The sequence below is a fragment of the Urocampus carinirostris genome, chromosome 2, assembly GCF_059441175.1.
Source record: "Urocampus carinirostris isolate Australia breed hairy pipefish chromosome 2, RoL_Ucar_1.0, whole genome shotgun sequence".
Classification (NCBI taxonomy): Eukaryota; Metazoa; Chordata; class Actinopteri; order Syngnathiformes; family Syngnathidae; genus Urocampus; species Urocampus carinirostris.
This window is the reverse complement of record NC_142350.1, coordinates 51706472-51731066: the sequence shown is the minus strand read 5'-3', so window position 1 is coordinate 51731066 and position 24595 is coordinate 51706472. Positions and strand designations below refer to the sequence as shown.

General features: G+C 41.7%; 1 protein-coding gene across 1 annotated transcript; it reads right to left on the bottom strand.

Annotated features, from left to right (window-relative positions):
- Window positions 1-4834: 4834 nt before the first annotated feature.
- Window positions 4835-10725, bottom strand: ifnlr1 (interferon lambda receptor 1). Its single transcript, XM_088327713.1, has 7 exons — window positions 10578-10725; window positions 9885-10011; window positions 8749-8921; window positions 8489-8673; window positions 8205-8346; window positions 7848-7969; window positions 4835-6303 (listed from the first exon to the last, which is right to left on the bottom strand). The coding sequence occupies exons 1-7, from the start codon at window positions 10618-10620 to the stop codon at window positions 5479-5481; spliced, it is 1617 nt and encodes a 538-aa protein (XP_088183839.1). The 5' UTR covers window positions 10621-10725; the 3' UTR covers window positions 4835-5478.
- Window positions 10726-24595: the final 13870 nt, after the last annotated feature.

Below are 24595 nucleotides of genomic sequence, written 5' to 3'. Positions count from 1 at the left end.
TTGCAATCATTCAGTTGGAAAATAAAAAACCTGTATCGCATGTTAGACCCAAAATCATAAAATGTGGCTTATTACTACCAGAACAGCTATTTGTTAAATGGCTGTTCTTTTGGGGGGGTAAAGCAGATTTGCAGTTTTGATAATTCTAAGAATTTGATAAAAAAAAAATCACTTTTTGTGATGCTGGACATTTGTTGTCGTTCAGCTTGATTACAATAAATAATCTGGTTCTATTTTAACTGCACAATGTTGTTCCATATTTTGGCTGTTTTTGAGAGTTTGTGCTCTGTTGCATCATTTTCTCTATTTACAAAGCATGTTGCTTTTATTTGATTTCGACAACTGTTTAGGGTTGATCTTGTTATTTGAAGCTAGGACATTTGTAATAAAAAGAGAGGCCTCAGGAGCGGTGGATTTTGACATCTTGTGTGTTTTTTTTTTTACAGTTTTCTGTTGTTCTCCTTGCAAGATCAAAATTTATTGATGGCATTTCTCCTTATTTTGAGTGTCTATTGAATTATAATTGTATCATTTGGTCCCTCAATAACAGTCAGCAACTTGCCTGAAATATGCTTTCCTTTCGGGGCTGGACCTCTGCTTTATATCTTGGATTTTAGTTGATTTTTAGTTAAAGATTGCTTAATTTGTTTGTGTGGATAATGTGGGATTTTTGCGTGTATATTTTGTTAGCTGTCAAAAGAATTGGCTTCATCTACCAATTATTTTGCCCAGTTTTATAAGAGTGTAAAAACAGATTTAAAAGTCAAGTTGTGATCAATTAATTTATTTTAATTAGCTTTTATTCGTTGTAAAAGGATAGTGGGATGTTTGGACGCGTTCCAAGGGATGGGCAGGGCACCTGTATGATGCGGCAGGGGTAAACCAGTGAAAGCTCTCGGGCCCTGCTGTTGAACAAAAGAGTGTGTTGTGTCACCCTGATCTGAGTGACATGGCCGCTTTCTTGTGTAGCGTTTTATCTGAAGGGACGAAACCATGACCAACTTAGGTGCCGAGGTGCCTAACTTGTTTGGGTGTGGGGTTGGATTGGCCATGTTCCAAAAATCTTTGTGTGTGTGTTTTTTTGTTGCTATTTTTTTCCCTTTTTATTTTCTTTGTTATTGTATGTGTTTGTCCTGCTGTCGGTCCCCCCTCTTGAGGGATATGACCAAGGTAGATAGATAGATAGCTTTTATTTGCAAGACCAAGTTGTAAATATATAGAGTAAATTGCTGTGAGATAAATTTATTTAATACAGAATCATATTCTGTGGTTACTGATTCAGCCAGCAGGTAGTGCTAACAATTTCCCACACCAAATAATTCGACATAGCCTTGTACTGTGTCTAGCCTTTATCAATACTCTAAACATCTTTTAGCTTTAAATGATCAAATTTCAGTTCATTGATATGGATAATGATTGATGAGTCCAGAAGAAAAATAGTAGAGACACATACATAAATAAGGCACATGTTTGATACCGACAAACATTTTTTTATATTACAAGGAAAATGTAATCACACAAAAGAATAAAGAGACTACGTTGACACAAGCCTTCGCAGTCTTAAAAAACGGGAACGGGGTTCGGTAGCAATAATTACATTATTGATCCATAAACCTGGTTAAAATAATAAACTTATTTCAATCAGGATTTTTTTTTCATTACATGTCAAAAGTAAATATTGTTTGCCCCTTTCTTGGTTTACCTCACGGGAACCAAAATGTATTCTTGTTGGAAGAGTTTGCGGATAGAGATGGCGGACCAGAAGACACCAACCTTCTACTTTTAGGTTGGGGGTGCATGAAGACTCGGCCTTCTGAATAAACAAAGACCAGCGCTTGCTGTCCCAAGCTGTCCCCTACCACCCACATGAGTTGCTTAGGGGACGGGATGCGGCAGGGACTTATCCTTGGCTGTGCCCGAAGTCAAAAGCAGTTCGGAACTTGCTCAGGGGTTTTATAGGTATGTGAAGCCAAGAGGGTCAGCCTTAGTCACCGCCCTGTAAGTGGTGTCAGCTGGCAGCATTGCCTCAACAGAATTAAAAAAAAAATGACAGTGGACACCCACATTTCTTTTGTAGTGGTACTCATTTTGATGCTCTAATGCATAAAAATAGGTACATGTTGTTGTCCAACTACCAAAAGAAACTCACTGAGATCACATGTACCAAAGCAACCATAGTCAGAATTATGTAATGAGTTTGTCAATGCGTAGGGCATAATGTTGACAACGACTCTATTAATCTTTCATGCTTGCACCCTACTCGATCTTATGTATTATAGATAATAGGCGGCGCTTGGCCTTTGCGGTGTGCAAACATTTATTTCTGTGTCGGACGCTTTTGCATTTAATCTCAAGTGAAAGTGCTCATACGCTGTGATGTACAGTATAGACTTGTTGTCTGAATAAGATGTTGAGAAGCATTTTTTGGCACAATTATTTCATGATATTTTGTATGCATTTTTATTACTTTTTTATTATATTATCTCCCGTTTTCCTAATCTTTGGATGATTTGTTTTTTTTCAATTTTCTACATTGTATATTTATAAAGAGCTTGCGTGTAATCGAGGGATTTGTATCCAGAACGTTTTTGGACATAAATGTATTTTTTTTCGCAATAAAACAACATTCAAGTCCTTGTTTGATATCAGTTTGTAAAGTTAATTTCTTCCAAACAATACAATTCAATCAGGATGGAATTAAAACAGAAATCTACCGTGAATGAAATGAAAGTACCCTCAAGCTAGAGCCATGCAGCAAACATATCTAGCATGTTTACTTGCTTTTCATCATCCTGTGTCTAATCCAGTAAACTGTATCCCACCCAAATGTTCTTTTTAAATACTAGCAAAGCATTTATGCCTTTCGTCTACATCTTTGTTCCCTTGCGTATTGCCTGGATCAAACCATTGGCGATTGATGGATTTTGAACCTCATAAACACCTCGGGAATCGCACTCCTTTGCTGGGATTTGTGTGTTTCGGTTGAAGTCTTAGCATGTTTAATCACTGTGCGTATTGATCCTGTACATCAAGAGAAGTTATTGAAGTTTTTTTTGACGACGGCTCAATCTCGTATTTTATCAGGCAAATGAACTCCGGCAGTAATATACTTGTATAACCGGTAGCATAAAAATACATGCTTCTGTAAAACTTTGACCTGAGCAGTAGCTTATAATGGATTGAACCTCTAGTAGTGAAAAAAGACCTACAAAGCGGATGATTTCCCAAAAGTAGTCCACTGTACAAATGAAATAGACCCATGAATATGAATCCCACTCATTTTAAGAAGTGGGATTCACAAAGTGATTTGCCCTGGAACAAAGGATGGAAACGTATGCTAATGCATAACTAATGTATTCTGAGCCCCCAATACTCCAGATAAAAAAATAAAAAAAAAACATTTAAACAACAAAATCGTATAAGTACTACATGATGTGTATTTGTCTGAATCTGACACGAAACTTTGTCAAAGGGCACCAACTGGATGTGGAACTGGACAAACCTGTGCACAATCTCTCCATATGTGTTACGACAGCCAGCAGACTGCGTCGGATCATTGCCAATGTCATCCCGGTTGCCATATCTTTGTAATTTCTGCTGTTTTCCACTATCATGTCAAGTTTTGTTTGGACATTTAGATGTTTTGTGACCACCTGTTGTTTTTTTTTTGTACCTCATTCTGTTATTAAATACTTTGCCTCATTTTGAGCACAATAGACTCTCAACTGGATTCTACTACAAAAAAAGAACTATAGTAACACTACAAAAACAACTTCAGAAATACTACAAAATCTATGAAAATACTTAAAAAATAATAGTGCAGAAATACTACAAATTACGACTGCAGGATTCTTCAAAAAATACTCTAAAGAAATACTTTCAAACTAAATATCAAATTTAGAATCAGAAACAGGGACCTAATAAAACAACATTTCAAAACTGATTTGATGAAACTAATCTATTTAAAAAGAAGTGGAGTTTGCATGTTCTCCCTGTGCTTGCGTGGGTTTTCTCCAGGCACTCCGGTTTCCTCCCACACTCCAAAAACATGCACGTTAGGTTAATTGGCTGGTCTAAATTGTCCCTGTGAATGAGCAAGCGATTTGTCTGTCACTGTGTGCCCTGCAACTGGCTGGCAACCAGTTCAGGGTGACCCCTGCCCACTGCCCGAAGATAGCTGGGATGGGCTCCAGCACCCCCGCGACCCTAATGAGGATAAGCAGTGTAGATAATGGATGGATGGATAAAGAAATATAACCTGTAAATGTCTGCATATACATTTATTTATGGATGGAAAAATTGGATTGATCTGCAGGTTCAGCCCCTTGGACTAATTTTCTAACCCAATGCTGCCTGCCATTCCAAAAGGTTGCCCATCCCTGGGGAAGATGCTAAAATCGGTACTACTACCACCAAACTATTTTTTGCAAATCTTTGGACACGAGCTTTATGGAAAGCATTTCAAGTGAGGGCATGGTAATTTCTGCCTTCCCCCCCAAATTGTCTTTTGATAATCTTTAAACCTACAAGCAAATCATTTTTCAAAGTGATTACACACACTCCGATTTTATCCAAAACAATAACTTATTACTTTACATCTGGTGTATGAAGTACAATGCCACTTAAATCTGTTATCAATGAGACATGAACATTGACCCTTATCTATTACGTGTTGACACGCTTTATTTACCCAAGGCTTAAGGAACAGCAAACAGAAACGAGAACAAAAACAAACCACACAAAATATCTCTATGTATTATTACATATTGTATCACTAACACTGAAACATGTGAACTACACATAAGAAAAATCTGTCAGACTTGAGAACTTATTTTTTACCAAAAGAGGACAACAGTCTTTTACAGTCATCATAGAGGGAACAGTATTGTAGAAGATAACATGGATTTTATATTGCTTTGACATTGCAAATGAGTGTCTAGTGATGACGTTTGTCAAAGCACATTTTACTTATTGAACGAACTCCATGTCAGTCATCTGTACGCCGATCAAGTTACAGCAGGATATAAGGGTTTTTTACAATATACTTGACAATATACAAACATGCAGCAATGCTTTCTGTCACTAACTGCTCTGTGTTTCATCAGTTACATTCCTGGCTGACTGGTAATTCATATAAATATTTACCTTCATCCTAACTTACCTACAATGATGTTGAAAATCCATCATTTATGGACAAGGGTGCATTCAGCTTTCAAATTCGTATCAATGGCATAGAACCAATGATGGTCTCAGATTTTGGAATGCAGGAATGCAACACCCAAAAACTTTAACCATCAACGAGCTACCGATTGCCCATTTTTTAAGGCCACTTTGAGAAAGTAATTTCACTCGCTTTATCCATTGAAGGTCATAGTAAAGGTTGGTGAAGATCCAATAGATGTGGTTAAACAGAACTTAAAAAGTCAACATGAATAGCTTTATCCAATGCACGAAGAACATAATAAAAACTCAAAGATATTAATCTTGTATTTGTAGCACCCAGTCTTGTAAAAATATGTCTTGCAATTTTGCATCATCCTTCGAATCCCCATCTGTTTCTTGAGGTCCAACAAAAGTCATAGAGGGCTTTCTCCTCAGGTATTCCGTACATTTGTTATGTTCAGTTTTAGGAGGCATCCAGTTTTGTTTGTACTCCGAAACCAGAGTGGTTTCAATCTGCGGTACACAAGTGCTTAGGTAAACTCCAAGTTGATGTGACTGAGTTTTGTCAATCAATGTTGGTATCCCTTCGACACATCCAGAATCTGAAGATTCAAGGCTATCCAAGCGCTTCATCACAGTTTCATCATTAGATAGAAGAGGTTCACTATCAGTATTGTCTGTAACGTGAAAAGTGACAGATGACAACATAAGTTGTCCATTGGCGTCTCGCAAAGTGTGCAACTGTAGCTGTGTGCACGGATCCGCCTCCTGGCAAATTGTGTTTGAGGACGGAGGTGATGTTACTCCTTTGTCTTCCGACAGTAACTTGTTCTGTTCTGTTGGGACGTGGTTCTGTTCTACCGAAACAGTCACCACTGAGGTATACACAACAGAAGACTGGTTGCTGGATGCTTGGTCGTTCGACCTCCCCACCAAAGTCTTAGTTCCACCCAGCCAGGGTTGACAAGGGATGCCTTGTGGGGAATAACTTCCAGGAGGTCCAATGTGTAGGGTGTTTGGCTTAGTTTCGACGGGAGCACAATTGGCAATGTAGATTTCATCATTTTGAGCAGATGAGAAATGCAGAATCCTTTCTTGTCTTTGCTGGAATTTAGGCAGTTCTTTGGCAGCTTCTATTTCCTGTTGACAAAATACACATTCAGACTTTCAGGTAAAGCAGTTTTCCTTGGAATTTTTTCGACATTGCTGTACATTTTGCTAGCTATATATCAGTAAATATATTTGCATAACCTGTTGACTACTACATGTTCAAATTTCAATATAATTAATTCTTAATTAATAATTCTCAATTACCAGAGGCGTGTTCAGGAGAGTGGTCAGACATGTAGTCTCTTGTTAGTTGCTTGCCGTGCACTGCTGAACAAGTTGTAACCGCTCACTGTTTGCCTTACTAATCCAAAATGGCCGACGACAGTACAATGGATTTCGTTCTACAGCTTGCTTTGAGCGAGTTGGCTGATATGAGCGACAGTTCGCATATTGACACAGTTAAGGTTATCCTAAACGCAGTGCTGTCTTGCATTGTTCACAAACATTACCAAGACGATATATTACATCGCCAACAGCACTCGTCAGGGTGAGATCCTCTATCTTCTGCACTGTCGACGCCATGTTGGAAATCAGAGTAAGCGGTCTTTCTCCTGTGATTACTCGGGCACGCGTGCGCTCAGTAGTCACTGGCCGTTCAGAAGCTAGCGATAGCTCGCGAAAGCAATCACCCACTCTCCTGAACACGCCTCAGTCCCCCAGCTAAAGACAATACAATTCAATTCAACTTGATGGTTAAGCCACAACTGCACATGGGCCTTGGTGGCTACATATTTTGTGTGCGTATTGCTGTTGTACTTCACACAGTCACGTGGAGTGCAAATTGTTTTCATTGTGTTTTGATGTTCCACCACAGAAAAAGGGCCAGTGCGTCACTAAACTAGTGTTGCAATTACTAAAAGAAAACATTTACTTAGCCACGCCATGGCCTCAACTTTCGGCCAACGTGCTGGATCTTGTGCTACAGAGCTTGATTTTCCAGTTTTACCACATATTATGGTGCTTCATAAGACCAGTGATTACTCTTCAACTCAAATCATTTAAAATGACCAATGTTCACTTGATAATTGTTCTGTGTGTGTAATGGTTCAAATCAAACTGCATGTTTATTGCTCTCAAGTTTATTACATTTCCTACGGAAGAAAGGTGCTGCAGCATTTTTTTGTTTCAGTTATTTCAGATTTACTCTTTTGGGCAGTTTCTGGTGAAGGTATGCTACTTTAAGCATATACAAAGCCACTTCAGCAGTACTGTATTTATTATTATTTTTTTTTATATAATTATGTAATAAAAATAAGTTTCTTTCAAGAGTGCTTGGGTTTTTCAAGTGGTTTATTGGGGCATTACAAAGAAAATGTTATTTTCTTAGAAAGTACAATAAGTGAAAAATTAAGGAGCATGGTCTATAACATTTCGGCCAAAGACGGAGAAAACAACAAAATAATTAAAATTTCCTTCACCTAATGGCAGATTACATACTTAACCTGTCTTTTGACTTTTTGTGACAATCGTTCGGTAGTGTTCAAGGTAATTTTGGCCAATGAAAAATATGTCTCATATTTATAGAGGTCTTTAAAAACTGGTTTAGAACGTGGAGGGAAAATGTGTCTGCTCACCAGTGACTTTGGTAGCTTCCTCTTTCGACCGCCCATTATGTAAGTGTACATTGCTACGATTGACAACACGACAATGACAGCCAGTAGGGCAGTTCCCGTGAGAGCCCATGGCAGAATTTCACCTGTGGTAGAGAACATTTTTCTTATCACTTGGCAGTACAGATGTTTGTGTAAAAAACCCAAAAGTAGAAACATTGAGTTTATATTTTTACTGTTGTAGAATAGTACAGCTGTGTCAAATGAACTGAATGGACACTATGACCCATAATACTCTATGGTCTGACATACCATGAGACTTGGACATTAAGAGTTAATACCTTTTTAAACCCCTACAAATAAGTTATGATCAGTGCTCACCCGGTAGAGTTTCACAGAAGTAGGCCTTTTCACTCTGTGGGCGACCCCACTCACATAAAGTCCTGTACACCACATAGCCACAGTATTTACTTTTCTTGGTCTTCAATTTATACACAAACTTAGATGATAGGCTGTTGTGGTGCTAGAGAAACACAGAATACAAATTTGATTGGTTATATTTTAAATTGTATTTGATGTCATTCACAATTGTGTACAGTTCCCCATTCAACCACCCAACACCAACATCTCAACTACAGGCCCTCGTTTGTAGTTTGGAGTTTTACCTGTACAGCCCACTCGGGGGAGGTGAGGACAAAGGTGTATTGAATGGAAGTATTAACGGCACTGCTTTTGCTGTTCTTTATGATATCTGCTACGGACACTCCGTTAGGCCCCGACGGGAGCTTGGCGTTAATGTGCAATGATGCAGGCTTAGGTTCTATAGACAAAATGGCTTTGCCCAGAGTAGCTACCAGTAAAAGAAAAAAATCATTTGTTAGATAGCGGTCACATATAACTTTCATTTGTTAGTTTCATTACTTACTGTCTGCAATTGGACTAAGCCTGGTGGTTTCTCCGTAAAGCTGACCATTGGCGTACACTTGCGCCAGATAGTATACGTAGGGGAGGGATGGTGTTTCAGCAGTCAGGTTGCAGTAATGTCTGCTGATGTTCTGACACTCACTCTTGATCTGGAAAGGTTCTCCTGATCCATATCTGGAGGGATTTTAGAGGACAAAATGAGGTGCATATAGGAAAATCTGTTCTAAATTGGGGCTTTAGGAAATATATTTCAAAAAGGCTGATTGGGAAGCTTGATAAAAATATCAGAGGATTCTATTAAGTTAAGGCATTTACACTCAAACAAGTCATTGGATTGTTAACTTAGTAGAAATGTGCTTGTCATAAAGTAAACATGACATGGATGAAGACCTACTAACAATATCATGCCCTAACATTTATTCCCGGTTTTGGAAATTTGGTCATTTTCTGCTCCTGATTTCTTATAGAATTAGTGTTGCTGCTTTTTTCAAGATGCTGAAAAAAATTACATTTTTCATTTGTTAGATTTCGTGTACAGATAATGATTTTCTGAGACTTGCAAACAAAATGTCTGAAATGTCTTGCCCTTATTCTCTCTGGCATTTCTCTGAAAAAAAACTATTTCAGTAAATCATTTAACATGTTTTTTGTAAGAGTATTGTAATCCCCTCGAACCCACCGTGTTATTGTAAAACTCCCAAAGTAGCCCTCCGCATTTTTACAATGATCTCATTTTTGGTGGGACACAATGGCATGCATCAACTGCCTGAACCAGAGAAAGAAATAAACTCTTTTGGCCCTTGCTCTCAGCAATTGTTGACCGGGAATACTGCATTGCAGTTAATTGTAGGTGGAACTATAGTAATGGCAAAAAAAAAGCCACCAGGCCTGTTAAAAGTGTGCTCTGTCAGTCCCCACTCTCAGCAATATTTGATCAGGGATAATAGATCGCGGCCGCATGAGTGAAGATCACTTTTTGATGAACAGAATGGCAAAAAGGAGCTGCCAGCCTCTGCTTGCAGCAACATGCGATCGGTAATAATGGATCGTGGAATATTCTTCTCCCTGCGCTAAATAGTGCGGGTTTACAGTATTCTTTTAATTTCCTGCATCTAAATTATTTGGTTGATACCGTACCTGTTGTACTTGACGTCGTAGAGGACCATTTGACCTGGGGGAGATGGCTCCGCCGCAACCCAGTGGAGTACATTATAAAAGTTCTTGGATTTAAAGAACACTTTGTTGTCACCGGTTGAAAGACAAGCTGCAGCAAACAAAAGGGAGCAAAGTCCGATTGAGTCATTTGTTGGGATTATAAAGCCAAGTGTTTGTTCGCTTGCGTCAAACAAATCAATCACATTAATTATGCTTGTTATGTAGTTTTAGCGCCTTTGCTTATACCTAACCACCCATATCTGCTAAACCTGTTAACCTAAACCCCTACACTTTCAATCTTAAATGACTTGGATATTTAGAATTTACAATAATGCGTCAATTAAAATACATATATTTTTAAACCTGAAACATTTCAGTCTTTACATTCATTAGACGTGAGCAACATTGAAGCAGTCTGGTGGAGGAATTCGAGTTTTATTGGCCAGGTAATGAGTTCATCAATATCACAACAGTTGTGAAAGTTCATAACATCTTTCCCATCAACTGCTGCCCTAAAGAACGACTGAGGGGTTTTTAACATAGATCAGCTCATTATTCTACCTTAATTGTTTGGCATTTTTTGTTTTTTACTAGAATAAAATCAATAAAAACAGTAGTTCTTTTCTTACGTTCTGATTTAAAATGATAACAAACACAATAGACACATGCACTCACCATAGCAGAAGAGAAGCAGGATAATAACTTTGACACACCACATCTTTTTAAAGTACTTCGAAGAAAGTTGCGCCAAAATGTTTCATTCCACTTATCTTTCACAATGCCGCTTCCAGCCACCTACAAGACGCTCAAGGAGTGGTCTCTGTCAGGTGTGCAGGTTTACCTTTATCACCTTGCTTCCTGATTTCCTAATGTCCTGCCTACATTTTTTCTAACTCACTTTGCCTCATTGCTTTTATTTTAGTGGCTACACCTTATTCAGGCAAAGCATAATCCCCAGAGTTGTGCCTAAACGCCCAAAAGGGAAAGACAACATGTAATTCCTTGATATATGTCACAAGCATGTTTTTCTGGTTCTACAATATCAAACAAAGGGATAATACTGTATGTGCTAATTATTATCATTTACTAGTAACACTTCCTGATTCATGTGACAACTGTGGTTTGGTTAGTTACATTAGGTGGGTGGTGGGTTTGGATATCAGTCTTTAACTCATGACTTTTTAAAAGTTAGCCTATAGCCGTGACGAGTAGAATCAGAGTCAGGTTTCATGGAGGTTACGTGAGGATAAAATGTACTTCATGCTCTTGATTAACCCGAAGCAGTTGAAATGTACACACGGCACTCCTGATTTGTCATACATTAAGCAGTAAAAGTAATTCTATAATTTAGATTTAATGAAAGTACAACAACAGCGTAGGCACTATCGTATATTAATACTGCTCCATTATAATGAAACCGATTTTTAGAATACGTGCATTGTATTATGAGGGAATGTAATTTATTTGAAGTTTGAAATTGCATTTAAAAAAGTATGAATATTGCCTAAATATAATGTGACATTTTAGTTGGCCTATACATAATACCTTTGTTACATCAGTGACTGTGACAGATAGAAATAAATACCTCATGGGACCGGGAAAATAAAAGCCGGTTGATTGTTTTTAAGCCCGATTTGTTTTTTAGACACTATCTATTGATTGACTGATGTTTCTTTGTCCCCTCTGTTTACCTTAATACAAGGCTACAATCAATTTAAAATCAACAAATTTATAACAAAATTGAGAAAAGGGGAGAAAGGAAAAACCCAGAGTTTATATTTTTCCCGCCACCCTGATTCTCTAAAAACTTTGCACAGTAATGCATTTACAATAGTGTATTAAATAGTGGATTAAATGTATAGAAGAATCACATCATATCTTCGTAATGATATAGACTTATAATGTCAAGTCAAGTCATCTTTATTTGTATAGCCCTTAATCACAAGGAGTCTCAAAGAGCTGCACAGACCACAGATTATTGCTAACCACAGACTATTATTGCACCATGCCCTGATCAAAACCTACATGAGGGCAAGGAAAAACTTAAAAACCTCATCATGAGGAAAATAAAGAAACCTTGAGAAGGGACTGCACATGATAATCAAGGTTATCAAACTTCCAGGATGACCAGGCTGCAATGGATGTTCCAATAACAAATAATACACAGCTATTGTCAATATGAAATATAGGTCATTCACAAGCTATAGAATAGAAGTGTGTTATAAGCCTAGATTCAAACAGTTCCACTGAGGTTGCAGGTTGAATCTCAGGGGACAGAGCATTCCACAAGACTGAGGCCCGAATGGAGAACGCTCTCGAACCTGCGGTTCTCTTCTTGGCTCTTGGGATCACTAGTAGACCAGCATTAAATGGTTGTATCTTAACACAATCACGTAGCATTTTATGATAAGCCCAAAATCTTTGTTATCAGACTTTCTCAATAACATTTTGTATATGCTGGGTATGCTGGGTGAGCACGTCCGCGGCACAGTTCTGAGATTATGGGATCAAACTTTCCTGTGTGGAGTTTGCATGTTCTCCCTGTGCTTGCGTGGGTTTCCTCCGGGCACTCCGGTTCCCTCACACATTCCAAAAACATGCCTTTTCAGGTTAATTGTCCGCTTCAAATTGTCCCTAGGTGTGAATGAGCGAGTGAGTTCAGTGTCTCTGTGTGCCCTACGACTGGCTGGAAACCAGTTCAGGATGTCCCCCACCCACAGCCCTTGGACAGCTGAGATGGGCTCCAGCCCCCCCGCGACACTACTGAGGATAAGTGGTGCAGATAATAGATGGATGGATGGATGGGTGTGTGACTGTGGGTGTATTCTGTGATTTATTTATATAAACCATTGCAAAATAAGTAATGTATTTCACTGCACACTAAAATAATGTTGATTTTTTTTTATTTTGTTAAGTAATAAAGTCAGATTCAAAATGTTATTCCATTCTCTGTATTATTTATCATTTTAATTAATACAGTAAAAAAAAAGTGCTAATGGGTTAGGACCATATTGCGTTAGAAAATAAGGAAAAGTACTGTAGCTCGATCAATATTTTCCAGAGTAAAACCAAGGATGAACCAACAAGTCCTCTTGTAAGCCCACTAAACTCTAAAGTGTCAGGACCAGAACGGAAACAGGACCCAATCGCGTAACGTTTCTCACAAGTTTATCGAGATAGAGAGAGGAAGGGCAGCGCCCGCGATCCGGGCGATGGCGGTGTCAGGGACGGAAAAACAGATTGATAGCCGGGAGAGTAGAGCAAAAACGTGGCGGGGATCTGAAACGAGTGGCAAGCCAGGACGGGAGAGTAGACGTAGTCGGGATGAAAAATGGGTCGTAAGCCGGGACGGGAGAGCAGATGTGGTCAAAAGAAACGGGAGCAATAAAACGTGACAGGAGGGAGTCAGGGTCGAAAAAGGCTAGCCTTGTATACACAGAGGTTCGCAGACGGACTGACAGCAGGGAACTGGCAGGAAAGAGTTCAGATAGTGACAGAGAGTCAATCAGAACCCGCGGCGGTTGGCGCCAAATGAGCGGGCACAGTTGAGTCACATCAGTAATCATGATATAACGAATATATAGTATAGTCTTTGTCCATAAAAACATGATATCCACATTTCATTTCTTTTTTTCTTTTTTTACAACAACGTTGCTGCTAATGTGATTGCTCTATTTTCTGATGTACATGCAGCTCAGGCCAGTCTACAATTACTACCTTGTGAATATGGCCCATGTATCCTTATATTCGATTTTCCAAAATATTTTTGATTTTCTAAAGTATTTCATTACATATTTATCCTGGAGTGCCACTTCAAATGTACACAACGTACATTTTGTTGTAATCGATGACAATCAAGACGACTTTATTGTATTTTCTGAAGAAGAATTGATACATTATACAATTTACAGGTTGAGTAGAAGCAGCATAAAACATCAAGAAACACATTTGTAACAAGGCTTTAACTTTCTAGACTTGAATTCCCCATCAAGATCCTGCAGCGAGTCCAGAATGTCCAAAGTGAATTGCAAATACGCTACGGTTCACCCACCGCCCTAATGAGGAGATAGGAAAACGATGGATGGTTGGCGGCCGCAGCTTCAAAATGCTCTTAACCAAAAATCCATCCCACACAATTGACTGACTTCGTAACCGCCAATTTAAATCTTAATTTTATAGATTCATCCATACCATCAACTCTGTTTGAATGTCATTTGGTCACTGTGAATTGTCAGTGAAATGTCTATGGAACGTCTGCCTCTACTGGTCCTGAAGGTCCCGTGTGAGGCATAAATCAAGATGACACAAAGGCAATAATCAATAAAGTACATGCTTCCTTGTGCATTAGGAGCCTTCACCCGTTGCGCTACCTCGGTTTCACTTCACGCCTTCTTGGACGTTATTGTGAGCCGGCTCCTTCCTCCGGTCCCTGCGGAGGCATTCCTTGACGGGGGTAAGGCTTTGATGGCGTCGGCTCACAAACTGAAACAAAGCCACTCTCGTTTGGAAGATGTCATCAGTAAATCATCTTCGTGTATTTACTCGGTGAATCCGACACAGCGAGTTCCTTAAAGGGACCGTGTGTATTATTTTGCGCCTCCTAGTGTTAAAAAAACATTCATTTATTAAAAAAACAATAATGATTTAGATCATTAGCAAACATACATAAAGTATCATAAAAAATATTTATAGGTGGAAGAATTTGTATTTATTTGACATAAGATGAGGATCCCCATGTGAGCTGACATTTGTTGGCCATCTTGCTCCGTAAAAAAAGACTTATTTTGTTCTTTTTTAAATCTTTTTTGCCAATTTTTCTTATGATTTTTTCTTTCACTTTTATCTTTCTTCTTTCTTTGTACTTTTCTTTTGACGTGTTTCCATTCCTCATCTTTTTTTTATTCATTTAGCTCCTTTTCCTATTTATTATTCTCTTCTCTTTTCTTCTCTTTCTCTTTTTTTTCTTTGATTATCAGTTTTTCTCTATTTTTTCCATCTCATCTCATCTCATCAGCCGTACCGCTTATCCTCATTAGGGTCGCGGGGGGGCTGGAGCCCATCCCAGCCATCTTCGGGCAGTGGGCAGGGGACACCCTGAACTGGTTGCCAGCCAATCGCAGGGCACACAGGGACAGACAACTCATTCGCTCATTCACACCTAGGGACAATTTGGACCGGCCAATTCACCTGAAATGCATGTTTTTGGAACGTGGGAGGAAACCGGAGTGCCCGGAGGAAACCCACGCAAGCACGGGGAGAACATACAAACTCCGCACAGGAAGTCTGGAGCTGGATTTGAACCCACGACAGGTTCCCACGACAGGTTCCCATGACATGAACTGTGCCGCACAAGCGCTAACCACTGCGCCGCCGTGCTGCCCTATTTTTTCCATTTTTCATCTTATTTTTTCTTTCATTTTCTATTTAATTATGTTTTCTGTCTTCTTTTTATTTTCTGTTTCTGGTTTTGTTCCTTTTAACTTTATTTTTCTCTTTTTCTGCTTTTCTTTTTCTTCTTCCTTTTTTCATTATCCCTATTCTCCTCCTCTTTTTCTATTTTTGTTCTTTCTTTTTCTCAATTTTTTCCTTTTTTTAATTATTTGTTTATTTTATTTTCTATTTTCTCTTTCTTTTGCAAAAGGCTGAGCAAAAAAAAAAGAATCAAAATTGGTGCACATTGATCGCTGTAGTTTGCATTTTTCATCATGCTTTTTAGCACTCAATTTGGGTTTCATTACACAGTACAGCGACAGCTTGTGGTCAAATATTACACAGTGTCCCTCTAATGTTACAACCATTTTTTTCATTGAAGGACCACAACACTTTCAAAATCGCAAATCCTGTTAACAGAACATGTAAGGCAGCTCCTAAACAGTCAACCAATACAGTGAACAGCGATTGCATACCACTCAGTTCTGCTTGGAGAAATGGCAACTTTTCTTACCCTGTCGCTGGGGGCCTTGGGACCGGTTTGGTCGGAGTTGCACGCTTCTACCTTGGGTTAAGTGTACCCGCCGCCGTTACAGCGTGCGTTCCTTGTTTGCCTTCGCTTCCTTTTTTAGTCCGTTTTGGCTGTCCACTAGTGTTTTTTGTTGCGTATGTCTTGGTTGGCACCATTTTGTCCGGCTAGCTCTTTGTTAGCGTTGGGGTTGCCGAAGGCTTTCTCGTTTTATTTGCTCTCAGTTGGCGCACGTTGGCTGCAGTGTGTAATTTGGCCGGCACGTCTGGCAATAGCGCAGATTTTGCCGTGTCACTTGGTTTGTTTATTTCAGGCCAGCTTAGCGTTTGTCGCCACAGCGGTTTTTCGTTGTTGATTCACGGTAAGCCTGGCTGCTCACTGTGTGTATTTCTTTGTTAACCAGCGTCACATTTTTCCCCTGAAGCTGTGTCCGCCTTTCGTTGATTGGTCCCGGTTAGCCCCCATTAGCGCTATGTGTGTTATTTTTGCCAATTGGCTTCTTTTTATCAGCTCGACCATTGTTGTACCATTACTGCATCCGCCTGCGACACGATGCCTAGGATCCCAGCTCCTCTTCTGCTAGGCTGGTGTCACTTGCAGCCAGTGTTGAGAATAACATAATTGTTTTATCTTTTCTGTCAGGCAGGACGGAAGGAAAACTGAGATCACTTGCACTCGTTTCTTGGTTTTTATTGGAAGGTAGGAATGACAAGACGTGATTCTTCGATCCGTTGTTTGACGGATGGACGAAGCTTGACAGGCGGGTGAAGGCTTGGCGGGAATGGTCGTGGACAGGCGTAATCGTCGTGTTGTTGGTCGGGGCTGGAGGAGAAGGGCGTCGTCATGTTTGGAAGAGTGATCAGGAGTCAGACGGGCAGGGCAGGTCGTAGGCAAATTCGGAAACGGGTCGGCAACGGAGATCAAGTATAAGAAAACAGGAGGCAGTCAAAGAGTCGGAGGTACGGGCTTTCTGAGCAGATGGCAACAGGTTGCATAGTACAATCAGACAGCTTGTTTCCGCAAGCTGAGGATTTAAATGGACAGGGTGCGCCAATCAGCTGTCCTGGCTGTTGGCGCCAAATCCTGAGCACAGGTGTTCCCGATACGGGTGATTGTGACATTTTCAGTAACTTGGTAATCTAACCCATTATTTTTTTCCGCTGTTACAATGCCGTTATCGTTACTGATGGTCAAAAGCGGTGCATTACTATGGTTGCAGAACGCCAAAGGTGGCGTTTACCCGCACTCCTGACGTTGTTTTTGTCTCCATGTTTTTTTCGCTCTCCTCTGTGTTTTATGGGGATCATGTCACCATTCAAAATAACTATAATGTATTAAGATAGCGATTAAGAATACAGTATTTACTACTAGAGAAAAGGCTAATGGGTGAATGCTGCAACCGACTCATCTCGTTTGCGAACCAAATGGCTTCTTGGAAGTTGGCCACAGAGAGCCGGTACCCTACGAGACGCTATTTTTCTCTCGTGATTGGTCAAAATACTTTATTTTCAGGTATTCTGTGTTGTTGACTTTGAATTAGTTGAGTATCAAAAAGGTTTAAATTGTTTTGTATTTTTTTTCTCTGCAGATTTTTAAATATTTTAATTTATTTTTTCTGACAGTTAATTGCTCCTTCTCCTGCAGTGAAGGCCGTGGGAGATTCCAGGCTAATTGGGAAAGCGTAGTAGTGTTTCCGCTAATCAAAAAGTGTAATTTGTCATGTTCACAAATGGGAAGTGACTCTCCTGACCAGTGTTGAATGATCTTAAATCACTTTATGTAAAATGGAAAAAAAATAAATTAACCAGCCAGACACTCTGGGTTCTCAGTACCCCTAAAGCTGTGAACCAAAAATCGCCACTGCCTACTTTAGAATATTGTAAAATACTTAAAATGAATACAGTGGGACCTCACTACTTCGCTCTTCGACGTTCACGGATTCAGAGCTTCGCGGGCCTAAAAAATAATAATAATAAAATAAAACTATTAAAAAAAATAGAATAATGAAAAAGAAAAAAAAACATTTTTTTTTTAAGCATTTTTGAAGGGGCGTCGCTACTTCGCGAATTTTCACTTATCGCGGATGGTTTTGGTCCCTATTAACCGCGATAACCGAGGTCCCACTGTACGATTATCTGTAAAGGCCCAAGGTACTTCCCGTGCTCTACAAAGTCTGATATCATCTGTAAATATTGTCGTCGTCGATTATTGAACATTCAAAAAATACATGAAACCTTAAAGATGTTATCATTTCACTTTTATGACCGACTTTTAGAGTAGTGCTCCCTTCTACCTGGATTTAAGTAGTCCACCAACGGTTGGTCGGGTAAACAAAAACATGCAATCTAAAGACTGTTCCCCTTTAATGTACCGAAAAAGGAACTGGGCTTTGGTTCCACATTGTTGGACTGACACTTTTTTAATTAGCTTGACGGGGTCCGCAACTCCATTACCTTTATCCTTCGATGCCAATCACAATCTCCCTCTGTGACAATAGTTTGCGCAGAGAAAACACAGCAGCTGCAAAGAAGAGTAAACGTACCCAAAACAAAGGTGGCCCCGCTCCAAATACATCGCACAATCACACAGCCTTTGCTCAGTCGGTAAAATAAATAGAGCACATTGACATTAAGGCCTTTTCAAAACATCAATCTTCCGCAGCTTTCTTGGCTCATTGGCGACGCGTGACAGATAAATCCTGGGAAGTTAATTAAACACAACAGTCAAGGCCAAGAGGCACCGCTATAATGAGTGGAGAATGTATGTCGACCCGAGCAAGTACAGCGGGAAACAGATTGAATTCCCGCCACCGTACGCCTGCGGATAATCGAGTTTTTTGAAGGGGCACTGTGCCCTTTAGCATGAATTTATGGCAAACGTTTTTGTATGTCAAAATCATCTGTCGTGCGTCTCGTGGGTAAGGCACTCGAGCAGAGTTTGCTGTGACATTATCCAAAGTCATCAATTACCGCGTGATTGTTATAATTAATATTGTGGAGTCGAGGTTGCGCGTGGGAGTAATCTGAGGCCGAGGGAAAATAATGGCAGGACACCATGAAATTGGCCTCATGGTAAATAATCTTTCCAATCCAGAAATGAGTTGTGGATTTCCAGGTTATGGCAATGAATCAACTTCATAATAATTTACGAGCGTGTGTTGCCAATGCCCTGCTAGTGACGAATGATTGGAGTCAAAACTTGTTTGGATGTGAATAGAAAGAAGCTTTTTTTAAAAAAGGAAGTGAGAAAGTACATTCATCTTCCATTGGACAAACATGCTTTTGCTTTGCAAAGTAATACAGGAACATTTTGTGGTGTTCACAACACTAGATTGTATTCTTTTAGAGTTTTACATTTGTACACATTTGCTACATTTAGTCCGACTGAGATTTTTGGAGCAATTTCGAGCGACAAAAAAATGGCATTAGCAAAAATTCTGATTGCAAGGTTGAAGTGACCAACAAAATTACGCAGACGTCCTTTCCGCATTTATCTTTCAACTTTAAATAAGAGATGATTTAATTTATATCACCCACCGAATTCAACAAAGTACAAGGTTCTTTTCTGCCGCGCTTCAAAAGTGAGCTTTATTGCTTCGTCACATTCCAATGATGTGCTCATACATGGCTTTCAAAAGCATAGACTTACACTATATATGGATGGTTCAAACTCTGGCACCCTTTATCTACAAGCCAAAAATAATAATAATAATAATAATTTCCTTTGTATTGTCATTCTTTGTAACAATGTACACAGAACGAAATGTCGATACACCTGACCCGTTGTAGCGAGCCGATGCAGCCGCAGCCAACAGAGGGCGCCGCCATTATACCAATTAGGTATGTCTCGGCCGAGGCGCGAACCAGCGACCTCATAATGAAATGTCACAGAGAAATCAACAAATACACTTTAAGCTTTATTTAGCAAGTTCCAAGGTCTTAAACACTTGAAAAAGTCTTAAATTTCATCTTCAGAAATTGAAGGCATTGAAAAGTTCTTAAATTTTGTCAACAAGTCTTAATTTTAACTCTCAAATGTTTAAAAGTGTCCCTCTCTAATACTGTACAATAAGTAAACTAATAAGTAAAATATGGAACGTTGTGTCGGAAAACTATTTTTCTTTTTTCCCCGACTTTAACCTGACAAGTCGGTCGGAAAATCCAGATTCTGTCATAAGCGGAGAAGTCAGGCGCGAGAAAACAAACGCCAGTCATCCGGTGCTCGTTGGGGAGGAGAAGCAGGAAGCCCACAAGATCGGAGCGTGGTCGGAGGACGGAAATGAGTCGAGCAGCAGGGACGGGAGATCGGAGTGTGGTCGGAGGACGGAAAAAAGTCGGGAAGCTGGGACGGAAATCAAAGCGTGGTCAGAGGGCGGAAACAAGTCGGTCAGCCGGGACGGGAGATCAGAGCATGGTTGGAGGAAGGGATCAAGTCAGGTAGCCGGAGACGATCAGGGGCAGACGAGCAGGACAGGACAGGACGGGATAGACGGGAGCCAGAGTCAAAAAGTGATTGCCTTGCATGTGCAGAAGTTCGCTGACGGACTGACAAAGATTGAATGAGAGTGTTGAGTTTAATAGGAGGGGACGCAAACAGGAAATGAGGAGCAGCTGGAGTCAAACGAACGGGCACAGGTGAGGGCAATGGGCAAATCATGACAGATTCCAGGGTTTTCGAAAATGCAGCATTGCGTTGGAGCTTTATGTACAGTCAGTCTCTAATCCACTGTCGTTGGTGGAGTAACTTTGGGTTGGGAAAGTGTCGGTTTAACCTGTTGTGGGTGAGTGATTTTAGTTATAACTTCTAGCTGTACCAGGGAATGAGTGGGAGGGGTTCTCTAAATAAAGAACGAACCCATTGCAGTGGCGTGCCACTCTGCCACCACGGATGCTTCCGGTTCGCCCCACCCGCTTCTGCGGTCCCTCATCACCTGGAGCCAAAGGGGTCCGGGAGTGCCCACGGGTTGTAGATGTTGGACAGCCGGGTCATTGTCAGCGGGGTTTCGTTTCCACCGCGTGGTCACTGTGTCTTCCCGGGGTCCCGTTCTTGGTCCTGTCTTCTCGACAACAGCGGCTTGCGAGTCGCCTCGCCATCTGGGTTGGTGTGTCCTTGAGTTCCTCGCGGTTTTGCTCACAGCCGCCTCAGTCCCACCCTTTTTCCAGGCCTGGCCGGAACCATATCAGGGGGTCAGTCGTTGGAAACCAAACCTCAGTCGCTGGGTACACAATACCATCCCTGCTTTAAAGTTCCCTCCGACGCGGCCCGGTAGTGTCAGGCGCCGGGGTCCATCATGTCTGTATGCCAGAATAGGTGCAAAATTGGTCAAATTTAAGAACAATTGGAAATGGCCTTTAAAATGTCTCAAAAAGTCTTTAATTTTAATGTGAAAATCCTGAGGTAACCCTGCAGTAATCTGTATTTTTCCCTGCATGTAAACATGACAATGATCTTTACCAGCCCTACTCGTTTAGCGCTAAGGGGAAATTTATCAATTGATTTTCTGGTTTCTATTTTTTCTTTATCTTAAACCTAAGCAACGCAATAGGAGCTGTCAAACTGAAAGGGTGACAGCTCGTTTTTGCATTTTGTATTTGTTTCTAATGCCAGGAGTCTCTCAAGAAAAACTACTGCCGTCCTAGGAATACAATACAAAACCAACAAAGGATTAACGCCTTGCCGCTGGCATGTACACAAACTTGAAAACATGTTAGATAACTGCATTATAAATTAGTTACTCCATTGTTATTTAGGGGTGGACTAAATAATTAATGAATTCTTAATGAATACGTTATTTAATTATTCAAAACTCTTTTCTATAGTCAAATAATTGTTTGGATACCTTTTTGGATTGTGAAATTTGTCTTTACGGCAATATTTTTATTTTTTTGTCCGAGTATCTTTGGAGATAGAAACCTATGGTAATTAGCTAATACTTTCTGAGCCCTTTGTACCGCCGATAAAATTACCAACATTTATAAAGAAGCTACAACTTATATGTGTCAAGGACCAGAACAAGCACTCGGATCCAATAGCGTCAGTTAAAGGATTTATTTGGACAAGGTTCGGTGGAGCAGGCTTGGGACGTCGTCTCTTGGTAGCCGAAAGCCTCTTTGGACGATATGGCAACTCCGTGGTGAAAACGCGTGACGAGTAACGTAGCAGGTAAGTCGGTGGCCGGGACGGAAGAGTAGATCGTAAACTTTTAACAGACAAGGGTCAGGCAACGAGAATCAGACTTGGAATACACAAAGGGATCGTGGTACCTTGAATGTTGGAGGCTCACTCAGGGAAACGAGGAGTACACTCGAACGTCCATCTCTGGACGCTGACAGCTTATGTAGAAAGCTTCCACCAATCAGGAAATCGCGTTCCAGCACACCAGCTGATTACCTCAGGTGGCTCCAGTTAGGTAATCACGACAGAACCCCCCCCTCAAGGGACGGCTCCAGAAGTCCCCCAGGGAAAAAAAAAAAATAATCCAAACACGTCACATGGAAACACCGGTAATCCAAGGAACAAAAGTCACAGGCCAGTTACGAATAATCCAAAATACATCACCAATAATCCAAAATGGAAGGCCCAGAGGTCGTCCGATGAACCCCAGAAGGTCATCATCACACCAGCGATCCCCGGGGACGGATAATAAATCCGTTTGCAGCGCACAAAACAAACAAACAAAAAAATATCCACAGGTAAACTGAGAACAAACAGCACAGTACCTCAGAATTCTTCCGAGTGAATAGACACCCCTTCGTCCGCATCTGAAGGGGCGGTAGCGGGTGGGTCCGCCGGTGGAAGGGTAGCAGCGCCGGACCTACGACGACGACCACGGCGTGGCGCTGGTTGGTCAGGATGCAGTCGATGGAATTCTGCCACAAGAGATCGGTCCAGGATCTGCCTGCTGGGAATCCATGATCTCTCCTCCGGACCATATCCCTCCCAATCGACCAAGTACTGGAAGCCCCGACCCCTGCGTCGGGAGCGGAGCAGGCGGCGCACTGTATAGATAGGCTCCCCGTCCAAGGAGCGTGGAGCCGGGGGAGGAGGTGGAATGGGTGCCAACGGGCTCTGGCTGACGGGTTTGATTCGGGAGACATGAAACGTGGGGTGCACTCTCATAGATCTTGGTAGACGGAGACGGACTGCTGAGGAGTTGATAATTCTTACTATAGGAAACGGACCAAGATACCGAGGAGCCAGTTTCCTCGACTCAGCCTTCAGTGGAAGATCAGCTGATGCAAGCCACACCTTCTGGCCCACCTGGTAATTCGGAGCAGGACTCCTCCGTCGATTAGCCCCGACGGAATGAGCCTTGCTTGCCCGAAGGAGTGTGGCCCGAGCACGAGCCCAAGTTCGCCGACAACGGCGTGCGTTCGCCGTAGCTGACGGGCAGTTTACTTCCTCTTCTTGACTAGGGAACATAGGAGGTTGGTACCCATAGACGCACTGGAAGGGGGACATTCCAGTGGAGGAGCTAACCAAGGAATTGTGAGCATACTCCACCCATGCCAATTGCCGAGCCCAAGACAACGGTTCACTAGAGACCATACAGCGAAGTGCCGTTTCCAAATCTTGGTTCACTCGCTCAGACTGACCATTGGATTGAGGGTGGAACCCCGATGAGAGGCTGACTGAGGCACCCAACAGACGACAGAACTCCTTCCAAAACACGGATGAGAATTGGGGACCCCGGTCAGAAACAATGTCCAGAGGGATGCCATGGAGGCGGAACACATGTTGCTGGACTATCAATGCAGTTTCCTTGGCGGAGGGGAGCTTTGGTAGTGCCACGAAATGGACCATCTTACTGAACCGGTCCACGATAGTTAGTACAGTCGTCATCCCCTCGGATACTGGCAACCCCGTCACAAAGTCCAAGGAGATGTGGGACCATGGGCGGCGGGGAACCGGAAGTGGATGTAACAGACCGGCCGGACGTTGGTGGGATGCTTTGTTCTGGGCGCACACTTGACAGGCGGAGACATATTCCCTAACGTCCTTGGCCATGGTAGGCCACCAGAAGCGTCGGGACAAGAAACTGTGAGTCCGAGCCGACCCCGGATGGCAAGAAAAGTGAGAATTGTGCCCCCATTGGAGAACCTCTGACCGTAAGGGTTCGGAGACGAATAGTCGACCCTCGGGACAGGAGCTGGGGCCCGCCTGATCGGGTAACGCCTCTCTGACTCGGGACTCGATATCCCAGGAAACTGCTGCCACCATACGGGAAGCTGGAAGGACCGTTGCGGGATCCTGAGGTGTTTCATTGGAATTCTGGAATTGCCGGGAGAGCGCGTCTGGCTTCACATTACGAGATCCGGGTCTGTAGGACAGAGTAAAGTTAAAGCGGGTGAAAAACAGGGCCCAACGTGACTGGCGAGGATTGAGCCGCTTGGCCGATCTAATATATTCTAAGTTCTTGTGGTCAGTCCAAACTATGAACGGCACCGTTACCCCCTCCAACCAATGTCGCCATTCCTCCAGGGCTAGCTTGACGGCCAACAACTCACGATCCCCCACGTCGTAGTTGCGTTCGGCCGGGGACAACCGCCGGGAAAAGAAGGCGCACGGGTGCATCTTCTGGTCCTTGTCAGACCGCTGGGACAGGACAGCACCCACTCCCACATCTGAGGCGTCCACCTCCACCACCAGTTGGCGCGCAGGGTCAGGCACCTGGAGTATGGGGGCCGTAGAGAAATGAGTTTTTAGACGGTTGAAAGCTGCATTAGCCTCGGAA